General features: G+C 42.7%; 1 protein-coding gene across 3 annotated transcripts in view; it reads left to right on the top strand.

Annotated features, from left to right (window-relative positions):
• The window catches only part of LOC121000836 (cryptochrome-1-like), a 35,575-nt gene extending 23,189 nt beyond the window's left edge, over positions 1–12,386 (top strand). For 2 of the 3 annotated variants that reach the window (XM_040431547.1, XM_040431555.1), the window contains exons 10-11: positions 8,639–8,859; positions 11,895–12,386. In XM_040431547.1, the coding sequence (XP_040287481.1) occupies positions 8,639–8,859; positions 11,895–11,944 (271 nt within the window). In that variant the 3' untranslated portion in view covers positions 11,945–12,386. The remainder of the gene's footprint in view (positions 1–8,638; positions 8,860–11,894) is intronic. The other variant, XM_040431537.1, reaches the window with a different exon arrangement.
• Positions 12,387–12,910: the final 524 nt, after the last annotated feature.

The raw sequence follows: 12,910 nt of genomic DNA, 5'->3' as shown, positions 1-12,910 counted from the left end.
AGGGGTTTGTAATTAAGGTGGGGAGGGAGGGGGTGTAATTAAGGGGGGGTGTAATTAAGGGAGGGGGTGTAATTAAGGTAGGGAGGGAGGGGGTGTAATTAAGGGAGGAGGTGACGTGTAATTAAGGGAGGGGGTGTAATTAAGGGGAGAAGAGAGGGGGTGTAATTAAGGGAGGGGGTGTAATTAAGGTGGGGAGGGAGGGGGTGTAATTAAGGGAGGGGGTGTAATTAAGGTGGGGAGGGAGGGGGTGTAATTAAGGGGGGGTGTAATTAAGGTGGGGAGGGAGGGGGTGTAATTAAGGGGGGGTGTAATTAAGGTGGGGAGGGAGGGGGTGTAATTAAGGGAGGAGGTGACGTGTAATTAAGGGAGGGGGTGTAATTAAGGGGGGGGGGTGTAATTAAGGGGGGGGGGGTGTAATTAAGGGGGGGGGGTGTAATTAAGGGAGGGTGTAATTAAGGGAGGAGGTGTAATTAAGGGGAGAAGAGAGGGGGTGTAATTAAGGGGGGGTGTGTGTAATTAAGGGGGGTGTAATTAAGGTGGGGAGGGAGGGGGTGTAATTAAGTGGGGGTGTTATTAAGGGAGGGGGTGTAATTAAGGTGGGGAGGGAGGGGGTGTAATTAAGGGGAGAAGAGAGGGTGTAATTAAGGGGGGGTGCAGGATTTGTTCATTTTATTGATGGGGATTTGGATTTTTTTCTTTTTGGTGCAGATGGAAAGTGATTTTTTTTAAGGGGGTGCAGGTTTTTATTTTATTAAGGAAGGGTTAAGGGGTGGTTAATGGGTTTTATTAAGGGGGGTTAATGGGTTTATTTCGTTAAGGGGGTGTGCAGAGGTTTATTTTATTAAGGGGTTTTATTTTGTTAAGGGGTGTGCAGGGGTTTATTTTATTAAGGAGGGTGCAGGGTTTTACTTTATTAAGGGAGGTTAATGGGTTTTATTTAGTTAAGGGGGTGAGCAGGGGTTTTATTTTATTAAGGGGTTTTATTTTGTTAAGGGGTGTGCAGGGGTTTATTTTATTAAGGGGGGTTTTGGGTTTATTTCATTAAGGGGGTGTGCAGGGGTTTATTTTATTAAGGGAGGTTAAGGGGTCTATTAAGGGGTGGTTAATGGGTTTTATTAAGGGGGGTTAATGGGTTTATTTCGTTAAGGGGGTGTGCAGGGGTTTATTTTATTAAGGGGGTGCAGGGTTTTACTTTATTAGGGAGGTTAACGGTTTTATTAAGGGGGGTTAATGGGTTTTATTTAGTTAAGGGGGTGAGCAGGGGTTTTATTTTATTAAGGAGGGTGCAGGGTTTTATTTTTTTAAGAGGGGGCAGGGTTTTATTTTATTAAGGGGGTGCAGGTGTTTTTATTAAGGAGTGGGTGCAGCCGGGATTTATTTTTATTAAGGGGGTGTGCAGGTGTTTTTAATTATTAATGTACTATACTGCTGTACTCGAGTCGGGGGACATCGCCAAACACAAATATGAGCGTTTTGAAAACCGTAAAAATGTGTGATTTTGATACCAGTGAAAAGTGCAGTTTTTGTCAGAATGCAAAAAAATAAATAAAAAATGTGAACACTAACTATGCCCACGGTTTGTGACTACTAAAAAATAGTGGATAATTTTAAATACCCTAGATTGTTTACTTTTACAAATGGCATGTCAAGATGGGAAATTTAAGACTGATATCGCACTAACCAACCCTGGCTAGAACCAAAATATATTAGATTTTTTTTTTGCAGAAAACACCAATATGAAGCGAAATCGACCAAGCGGGTCTCAGCAGCGAAAAATTAAGAAGGCAAGAGAAAAGTCAGCTGAGGCGATGTCTGGATCAATGTTAAAATATGTTGCACCTTCAACATCTACCGCAGTAGGAGAAAGTGCTGAAGACATTCAGTCTGGTGATGTTGCACCTTCAACATCTACCGCAGTAGAAGAAAGTGCTGAAGACATTCAGTCTAGTGAATCCAGAGGTGAAATGCCTGAAGTATCTTCTCAAGAAAATTTCTATGTGAACGCGCAAGAATTGGAGAAGATCGTTTTAGCTTCAAGCGGTGAAAGTGATGTAGACGAAGGAGATGCCAGCAAAAGCCTGCATCGGCAAGAATCTGATGATGATGAAGAAGAAAAAGAAGGAGACTGTACGACTGTCAGTTTATTCTGATGTTGCTGCTTGGCCAGTTCCAGTTCCAGATGTCTTAAGAGTGGACCTTATTAAGAGGGGAAGTGAACCTTTCCAAAATAGAGATGGGCCATTCAATCCTGTTGAAAGACAAGGAGAGAAATCAAAAGGGAAGAGTCGACAGCTGACCACTGCATGGTTCTATAAGGCTCTGCTAATGGCGAAAAAATTCTTAGAACGTGGATGGTGTACTCTCCATCAAAACAGAGTTTGTTTTGTTTCTGCTGCAGACTTTTGGCTGTAGATGACAAACTAACAGGTACATCTAGTTTTGTTACTGGGTTTCAATTGTGGTGGAAGCTGAACCCAAAGGTGTTTGATCATGAGGCTTCTGAGCAGCATCTTACATGCTTGGAGAAATGGAAGACCTTGAGAGCAGGATTGAAGCTACAAAAATGCCTTGATCATGTCCATCAACAACAGTGGACAGAGAGAAAAGGAAATGGAGGGATATTTTGCATCGCCTCTTGGATGTAACTTTGTTTCTGGCTCACCAGAATCTTCCTTTTCGTGGTCATAGAGAGACCATGTCATCAGCAAACAAAGGAAACTTCCTGGAATTGATAGATTTGCTCTCAAACTATGATCCCATTTTAAAGGAACATTCCATGCGACTGAAACATGCTGTTGCATCTGGAAAGAGAATGACTTCCTATTTCTCTCCAAAAATTCAGAATGAATTAATTTGTCTTTTGGGGAATCACGTGAAGGACAAAATAGTGGCTTATATCAAGAAAGCAAAATACTTTGGGATTCTTTTTGACAGCACCCCTGATGTGTCCCACACTGATCAGATGTGTGAAGTGATCAGATATGTTCATATTGAAGGTGACAAGGTTGAAGTAAAAGAATCATTCTTGAGCTTCTTTCCTATTGCTGGAAAGACTGCTGCTGAGCTCACAGAAAATATCCTGCAACATCTGGAGGAAGATGGACTAGACATAAGTCTTTGCCGTGGTCAAGGATATGATAATGCTGCAACTATGGCAGGGATTCATGGTGGTGTGCAGGCAAAAATAAAAGAGATTAATCCCAAGGCTTGTTTATGCCATGTGCAAATCATTCCCTGAACCTCTGTGGGGTGCACTCATTTGGAAGTGTTGCTTCCTGTGTGACCTTTTTTGGAACATTTGGAGAGAGTGTATTCCTTTTTTTCGGTTTCTACACATCGTTGGGAATTGCTGATGAGAACTTAGGTGTGACAGTGAAAAGACTTTCCCAAACAAGATGGAGCGCTCATTATGATGCTGTGAAGCCAGTGAGGGCAAATTTCGAAAAACTGACTTCAACCCTTGAAAAACTGTGTAATCCCGAAGAAAATGTGGACACAAGAGGATCGGCGTCAGATGTTGCTCTCTGCCGTAGTGATTTTTCTTTTTTGTTACCTTGCTTCTGGTGTGAAGTTCTAGAAGTTAATATCACACAGAAGTATTTGCAAACAGTGGGACTCACTCTTGAAAAGTCATTGTGAAACTAGTACAAGGTCTGAAAGCTTTTCTTGCAGATCAGTGCAGTGAAATAGTGGAGAAGGCCATTTTGTTATGCAACTACTACGTGTGAAGAAATGGACATTTCTATGGAAAGGAGAGGGAGAGTAAAGCTCCGGAATCAATGCCAGGAGAGAAGGCAAAGGACGCTGGTCTCACATTGCCAGAGGAAATGAAAAGGGCTATGTTTGAGTGCCTTGATCGTTTTCATCACGAGTTGGAAATTCGTTCTAAGGCAATTGAAAAAATCCTTTCCATATTTGCTGTTATTCAGCCAAACACTCTGGTAGTTGCAACAGAGGAAGATATTCGGAAGTATACACCAAAATTGACTGAGATTTTTGACGAATTCTCCAATGAAGACATCTTTATGGAAATTGAACGTCTTCGAGGCATTTGGAAGCTGCCAAAATCAGTGTGGAAGAAGCAAAGAAATGGACGGTATTGCAGTTCCTGGAGTTCATTGTTAAATGGGATTTTGTGAATCTCTGCCAACTTTGTCACTGTGTTTAAGATTCTTTTTGACTCTCTGTGTGTCTATTGCTTCATGTGAAAGAAGTTTTTCCAAATTAAAATTGATAAAAAACCGTGAGTGAGACAAGGTTGACAAATCTGGCCATACTTTCCATTGAGCATGAATATGCAAGGCAGATTAGCTTTGATGAAGTAATCGATAAATTTGTTGTCGATTAGCAGATTAGCTTTGATGTAAATCCTTTCAAATTACCTCGGCCTAATAGACTGAGTGGTCACTTTGGATCTGTGTTTTTTTTTTGTTTCTAGAAAGCTGTTCAGTAATTATTTAAGTTTGATTTATTTCCAAGTTAATTTATTTTTCACAGTTATAGTTTTTTCAAGTTGATATAGACTTACAAATTTGTAATAAATATTATTGAAAACATTGAAAAAAGTTTGTGCATGTTTTCTTAACTTTCTTGGGGGGGGGGGGGGGGGGGGGGGGGGCCCAAACAAAGGGTTCGCTCCCGGGTGCCAAATGCTCTAGGTACGCCCCTGATGCTATGTAAGTGGGGCTATATTTGATGTTTAAACATTGAATGACTGAGACAAGGCAATATAAATCAACTGTTAGGAAAATCAGAACAGCAACATGAGCAAAGGCAGCTTTTGTGAAGTGTACAGAAAGGGGAATAAAACCAGTGAAATCTAACTGGAAGGTAAAAAAGGGAACATAATAGAAAGTAGAAAAGCAAATCAGCAGAGTATGCCGGCAAACACAGTGAGCACTAATCATGGCTCATGTCCGAGGAAGGCTGCATAGCGCCTAATTACAGTAGTAATGATACCATACAACCACACAGTCAGTGTGAGATCTTCTTCTTTGGGATACTGGTTGCCACTCTGAAGGCAGGTGGGGGGGATGATTTGGATTCTGGCGCCTTATCTTCCATGGTGACGTTCCAGGAGTCCAATAGCTTCTTCCCGGATTCCAGTGACCTGATAACATGAAGAGTCCCTTGGTGTTGAATCAGGACTTTGGTCGAAATCCCCATCTGTATGGGATGTTATTTTGCCCGCAGGGATGATGTGAATGCGCTGAGGGACCTTCTGTGCTGAAGGGTAACCGCAGATAAATATGCAAACATTTTGATCTGATCATAGGGGGCAAGTAGAGATCCTGCCTTTCTGGCTGCCGCCATCAGCTCTTCTTTGGTATGAAAAAAAATGAACATGCGCCAATACATCTCTTGGAGAAGTATCTGGAAGGGTGTTTTGGGCGCTGTACTCTGTGCGCTCTGTCTAAAATAATGTCATGGGATGAAAGTCCTGGGATAAGAGATTTCATGAGGCCTTGCAGATAAGAGGGCAGGTCTCTTGGCATAATTTCCTCAGGAATTCCGCAAAACTTATTACAGAAGTATTGGAATGCATTGTAAAGGAATATACCCCCAAAAGTTCAAGTCCCAAAGTGGGACAAAAAATAAAGTGAAAAAAAAAGTTTAAAAAATAAAGTTTCCCCCCAAAAAGTTGTTTCAAGTAAAAAAAAAAAAAAAAAAAAGTAATTTTCCCCAAAATAAGTTAAAAAAAATTGGTAGAAAATAGGGAAAAAAAAAAAAGTATACATATTGGGTATCGCTGCGTCCGTATCGACCGGCTCTATAAACTTATCCCATGACCTAACCCCTCAGATGAACACCGTAAAAAAATAAAAAATAAAAACTGTGCTAAATAAACCATTTCAAATTCACAAAAAGTATAACAGCAAAATAATACCAAAATAATACCAATCTAACCGTCACCCTCATCCCGCAAAAAATGAGCCCTACATGAGACAATCGCCCAAAAAATAAAAAAAACTATGGCTCAGATATGGAGACACTAAAACATCATTTTTTTTCTTTGAAAAAAGCTGTTATTGTGTAAAACTTACATAAATAAAATAAAGGTATACATATTTGGTATCATCGCGTTTGTATCGACCGGCTCTATAAAAATATCACATGACCTAACCTCTCAGATGAACACCGTAAAAAATAAAACTGTGCTAAATAAACCATTTTTTGTCACCTTACATCACAAAAAGTGTAATAGCAAGCGATCAAAAAGTCACACGCACCCCAAAATAATGCCAATAAAACCGTCATCTCATCCCGCAAAAATCATATCCTACCCAAGGTAATCGCCCAAAAACTGAAAAAATTATGGCTCTCAAACTATGGAAACACTAAAACAGGATTTTTTTTTTTTGCTTCAAAAATGAAATCATTGTGTAAAACTTACATAAATAAAAAAAAAAGGTATACATATTAGGTATGGCTGCATCCGTGACAACCTGGTCTATAAAAATATCACATGATCTAACCTGTCAGATGAATGTTGTAAATAACAAAAAATAAAAACGGTGCCAAAACAGCTATTTCTTGTTATCTTGCCTCACAAAAAGTGTAATATAGAGCAACCAAAAATCATATGTACCCTAAACTAGTACCAACAATACTGCCACCCTATCCCGTAGTTTCTAAAATGGGGCCATTTTTTGGAGTTTCTACTCTAGGGGTGCATCGGGGGGCTTCAAATGGGACATGGTGTCAAAAAAAACTGTCCAGCAAAACCTGCCTTCCAAAATCCGTATGGCATTCCTTTCCTTCTGCGCCCTGCCGTGTGCCCGTACAGCGGTTTACGACCACATATGGGGTGTTTCTGTAAACTACAGAATCAGGGCCATAAATATTGAGTTTGGTTTGGCTGTTAACCCTTGCTTTGTAACCGGAAAAAAATTATTAAAATGGAAAATCTGCCAAAAAAGTGAAATTTTGAAATTGTATCTCTATTTTCCATTAATTCTTGTGGAACACCTAAAGGTTAACAAAGTTTGTAAAATCAGTTTTGAATACCTTGAGGGGTGTAGTTTATAGAATGGGGTCATTTTTGGGTGGTTTCTATTATGTAAGCCTCGCAAAGTGACTTCAGACCTGAACTGGTCCCTAAAAATTGAGTTTTTGAAAATTTCTGAAAAAGTTCAAGATTTGCTTCTAAACTTCTAAGCCTTGTAACATCCCCAAAACATAAAATATCTCAGAATGGCCTGGATAAGTCAAAGCGTTTTAAAGTTATCAGCACTTAAAGTGACACTGGTCAGATTTGCAAAAAATGGCCTAGTCCTTAAGGTGAAATAGGGCTGAGTCCTTAAGGGGTTAAAGGGAACCTGTCACCGGGATTTTGGGTATAGAGCTGAGGACATGGGTTGCTAGCTGGCCGCTAGCACATCTGCAATACCCAGTCCCCATAGCTCTGTGTGCTTTTATTGTGTAAAAAAACTGATTTGATACATAAGCAAATTAACCTGAGATGAGTCCTGTCCCTGACTCATCTCTCGTACAGGACACATCTCAGGTTAATTTGCATATGTATCAAATCAGGTTTTTTACACAATAAAAGCACACAGAGCTATGGGGACTGGGTATTGCGGATGTGCTAGCGGCCATCTAGCAACCCATGTCCTCAGCTCTATACCCAAAATCCAGGTGACAGGTTCCCTTTAAGGTGAAATATGGCCGTGTCCTTAAGGGGTTAATTCCCGGAGAACCCCTTTAAAGAGGTTGTCCTACAAAAAATATTCTACATTTTTCAAACCAGTTCCAGATCTGAATACATTAATAATTGTATGTAATAAAAAAATTATTATAGCCACTGAGTTTTTCAATGAAATCTATCTGTATAGCGCCACCTGCTGTTTGCTCTTTTTCTCATTTCTGTGCTCCACTCACTGAGATGGAAGCACATGTTCAGTTCCATCCTTCAATTGCCACCAGCTGCAGTAAAAAGGTCACACCCCTTGAGAAACGACACGCGCATTGAGCTGAAGTAAATAAAGCAGAGCCATTGGAGCAATGAATGGGGAGATCACTGGATCCATGTGAGGTACAGGGCTGGTACTATGTCTATTAGAAAGAGTCATGGACTATAGGATTTTGGATTTTTATATTTTACATTAATCATGGAATTACCCCTTTTAAAGGGGTTGTCCAGTTTCAGGCGGAAACCAGACTACACATGCAATAAGCAATAAATCATTACTTGCCTAACAGATCCCCTGCCCTACCCTTGTGGTTCTCCCATCCAGACTCTGTTTATCCGCTGCAGCGGTGATTATCACGTTGAATAAACACATGACCGCTGAAGCCAATCACTGGCCTCTTCGGTGCACTACTAAGGCCAGTGATTGGCTGCAGCAGCTAAGTGTTGTCAACGTGACATCACTGCTGCATCCGGGTAAACCGAGCCTGGATGGGAGAACCTGAGTGGTGACGTGGCCTCAGCCAGGTAAGTAACAGTCTGTTCTTTATTGCAGGTGGATCACATATGTTGTCCGTTTTCCTCCGGAAACCAACCGCTTGGTTTCCAGCATTATTCATTATTAACCATTACCCTTATAGCACTAACCCATTGTGTAGTGCTGCACACAGGAGTCGGTCATAAAGTGTTCTCATTATGTCACTTTCTCACGTCCTTCCTGTCTGGCAGGAAATATTTACCGATATTAAAGAAGTTCCCACCCGAGTACGTATACGAGCCATGGAAATCCCCTCGCAGCGTGCAGGAGCGGGCCGGCTGCATCATTGGGAAGGACTACCCTAAACCAATAGTAGAGCATGAGATTGTCAGCAAACGCAACATCCAGCGTATGAAGGCCGCATACGCCCGGAGGTCTGGGACTGGTGGGGAGAAGGTTCCTAAAAGTCAGGGTAAGGACACGTTCCATATGACCGAATACTTGACTCCAGCTCTGCTTTATTGTCTCATCAGGAGCACAGGCTGCTGCTCTGTCTCTCATTCTTTAGGCCTCATTCACACGAGTGTGACGGATTAGGCACTGATGTGTTCAGGGAAACTCGCGCCATTTTGCAAGCAAGTTCAGTCAGTTTTGTCTGCGATTACGTTCATTTTTTTTCCACGTAGGTGCAATGCGTTTTGATGCGTTTTTCACGCGCGTAATAAAAAAACTGAAGGTTTAGGCCTCATGCACACGACTATTGTTCTGGTCAGTATCTGAGCCGCAGTTTTTGCGGCTCGGGTGCAGACCCATTCACTTCAATGGGGCCGTAAAAGATGCTGACAGCACTCTGTGTGCTGTCCGCATCCGTTGCTCCGTTCCGTGGCCCCGCAAAAAAAAATATAATCTGTCCTATTCTTGTCCGTTTTGCGGACAAGAATAGGCATTTCTGCAATGGGCCGCCTGTTCCGTTCCACAAATTGCGGAAGGCACACGGGCGGCTTCCGTGTTTTGCGTATTCGCATGAGGCCTTACAAACAACATCTCTTAGCAATCATCAGTAATAAAACGCATTGCATCCGCACTTGATTCCAGATGCAATGTGTTTTTCACTGAAACCCTATTCACTTCTATGGGGCCAGGGCTGCGTGAAATAGATAATATGCTGCGTTTTTCATGCAACGCAGAACTGATGCGTGAAAAAAAATCGCTCATGTACACAGACCCATTGAAATGGGTCAGGATTCAGTGCGGGTGCTATGCGCTCACATCACGCATTGCACCCGTGCGGAAAACTTGCTTGTGTGAAAAGGGCCTAAGAGATGTTGTTTGTAAACCTTCAGTTTTTTTTACCACGCGCGTGAAAAACGCATTAAAACGCATTGCACCCGCGCGGAAAAAACTGAAAGCAATCACAGACAAAACTGACTGAACTTGCTTGCAAAATGGTGCGAGTTTCCCTGAAGGCATCCGGACCTAATCCGTCATGCTCGTGTGAAAGAGGCCTTAGGCCCCTTGCAGACGAGAGTGTCCGGATGCGTCCCCGTGCATTGCGGCGAACCCGCGCGAGTAGGTACCCAATTGCAGTCAGTTTTGACTGCGATTGCGTTCCGTTGTTCAGTTTTTATCGCGCGTGTGCAATGTGTTTTGTAAAAATAGGGCTGACTCCTCCCCTCTGTATCGTCCGGTCAGCCCTGTATCCTTGCGGCGTCATTCTCATCTCCATTCATAATCCAGAGCCTGTGCGCTTTACCGCCGGGCCCGTTACGTAACTGGCACATGCGCACGGCATATTAGTATGCCTCTGCCCACAGTGGGCAATGTACTGCGCATGCCCGGACCCGGCGGTGAAGCGAACAGGCACTAGATTATGAATGGAGATGAGAATGATGCCGCAAGGATACAGGGCTGGCCGGACGATACAGAGGGGAGGAGTCAGGAGCAAGTAAGGCGGGGAGCACTGGGCACTTGCAGCACACTCTCCGCCCCTGGGCACTTGCGATAGGTAATTTGCATATTTTTAAAACTTCATTTTAGGTACTTTGGAGGCTCTGAAAAACTAAACATGGGTACCATCAGTGTTATGGATCTGCCTCCCACAGAGCTATATCATCAGTTTGAAACATGTTATGTAGGTGACAGACTCCCTTTTAAAAGGGGCTTTCACACAATTTGCATTGATGACCTATTATGCATGCTATCTATGGTGGATCTGTTTGATACCTCACTATTTTAAAGATCTGTGCTTGCTGTCATTGAAGGCCAGCATCCATTCTTTAAGGGCTCATGCACACGACCGTATTTTCTTTCCATGTTTGTTCGTTTTTTTTGTGGACCGTATGCAGAACCATTCATTTCAGTGGGTCCGCAAAAAAACCTAAAGTTACTCCGTGTGCATTCTGTTTCCGCATGTCCGTTCCACAAAAAAAATAGAACAAGTCCGCATAACTGACAAGGATAGGACTGTTCTATTAGGGGCCAGCTGTTACGTTCCGCAAAATACGGAATGCACACAAATGTATTTTTTGAGGACCGCAAAATACACACTGTTCTGTGCATGAGCCCTAACATTCAGAGGCTAAAAACTGCGCTGACCTTGTCCTGGCCACAGAGGTGCAGGGCTTGTCACAGTATATAGGAGCTCCTCTCTGATAAGCCCTGCACATCTTTCAGTTGAACATAAGGATTTGAGCCAAAGTTGTTAATATTCCATGGCAGCAAGCATACATATTAAAGTAGTTGTCTGGCCTAGCAGCTGAAAACCCCAATGGACATAACCGGTGCCCAGTAAAACACAAGAACATTCACCTGTCTGCAGCCTCACCATTCGTGATGGCTTCTGATGGCCACTCAACCAAAAGTGACTTGGGCACATTACTGCTGCAGCCAATTAATGGCCTCAGTGGTAACATATGCTTGAATGGCCTTTAGCTAGTCAGGCCACCAGCAGCGGGACCAAGTCACTTCTAGTCCGGCAGGTGCCATACTCTATGGTGTAATTTTAAGTTGTCACAGCACTTAACAGTAGCCTGGCTTGTTTTGGGGGTGAACGTCAAGGATATGTTCCTTGCTCCACCTCAGGAACCACTCTTTTAGTATTTATACAATTAGACAGCACTCCGTTTGATTGATGAGATGATTAGTGAATTTTATTCAGCCGGACATAATAATGCACAATGTACAGTTATGACAACGTTTCGTGCTAAATGAGAGCCCTTCATCAGGCCGAGAAAGGACCACACATGGGACGCCAGCGCCCCCATGTGTGGTCCTTTCTCGGCCTGATGAAGGGCTCTCATTTAGCACGAAACGTTGTCATAACTGTACATTGTGCACCATGGTCTATGGTGAACGTAGGGTAATGCTTGCACTTTTCAAAATAAGGGCGCGATTATAGGTTTGCAATAGATGATCACCAAATTGCCAGAAATCGCATCTGATCAGCGGTCACATGATTTGCTAATTCACTCTGTACCATTAGATGTGATGTGAAATTCTTCATTGCAGGGGTGAAAAGGAAAGTACCGTCTGTATCTCAGTTCTTTAAAAAGAAGTAAACCAGTCTGGAGCAGAAAGAGGATGTGACCACAGGACCTCGCACCACCGGGAACTGAAAGCCAGTGCAGAATAGTAGGCACGGGTACTCTGGGCCCTTTTTTAACCCTCATGTGGCGTGGTGGTGGACCTCAGACAGCTGTGGTTACATTTGGAAATAGCTTTTGCAGCGAGAGGCTTCTTCTCTTCCGTGCAATAGAAACACTCTCTTTCTTTTGGTGTTCGGAACCCCCTATATTCTACTGTTACTCCAGAGGGACGCTGGTGGCCAGTCCCTGTCAATCGATACAATTTCTCTTAACCAGAATAACCCTTTGCTCTGGACTTGGACTAGATGGTGGCATCTGCTGGAAGCGACACCCTTGTAACTGCCTCCCTTTAACTTTGCTTCCATTTTCTTTGCACAAGCTTTTGTATTTTTTTTTTCCAAATAAAAAGTAAATAAAATATTTGGTGAAACTATGTTTTCTTGAACTTGAAAGAATGAATATTGCTATTTAAAAAGAATAGGCCTCTGACCTCCTCCTACCTGCATGTGGTGCGCAGAAGTAGCAGGACTAAGGAAACAGATAAACGTGGCCGTAACTCCCATTTACGTGTTTGAACATCCAGTATGCGGCAGTCCTGTGGGCAAAAATGCCTTGTGGATGCTAGAGGTCAGAGGAGAATGGGCCGACTGATTCAAGCTGATAGAAGAGCAACGTTGACTGAAATAACCACTCGTTACAACCGAGGTATGCAGCAAAGCATTTGTGAAGCCACAACACGCACAACCTTGAGGCGGATGGGCTACAACAGCAGAAGACCCCACCGGGTACCACTCATCTCCACTACAAATAGGAAAAAGAGGCTACAATGTGCACGAGCTCACCAAAATTGGACTGTTGAAGACTGGAAAAAAATGTTGCCTGGTCTGATGAGTCTCGATTTCTGTTGAGACATTCAAATGGTAGAGTCCGAATTTGGCG

This window comes from Bufo bufo, chromosome 1 (assembly GCF_905171765.1).
Source record: "Bufo bufo chromosome 1, aBufBuf1.1, whole genome shotgun sequence".
Classification (NCBI taxonomy): domain Eukaryota; kingdom Metazoa; phylum Chordata; class Amphibia; order Anura; family Bufonidae; genus Bufo; species Bufo bufo.
Note: the sequence above shows the minus strand (reverse complement) of the source record. Positions and strands in the feature narration are given on the sequence as shown.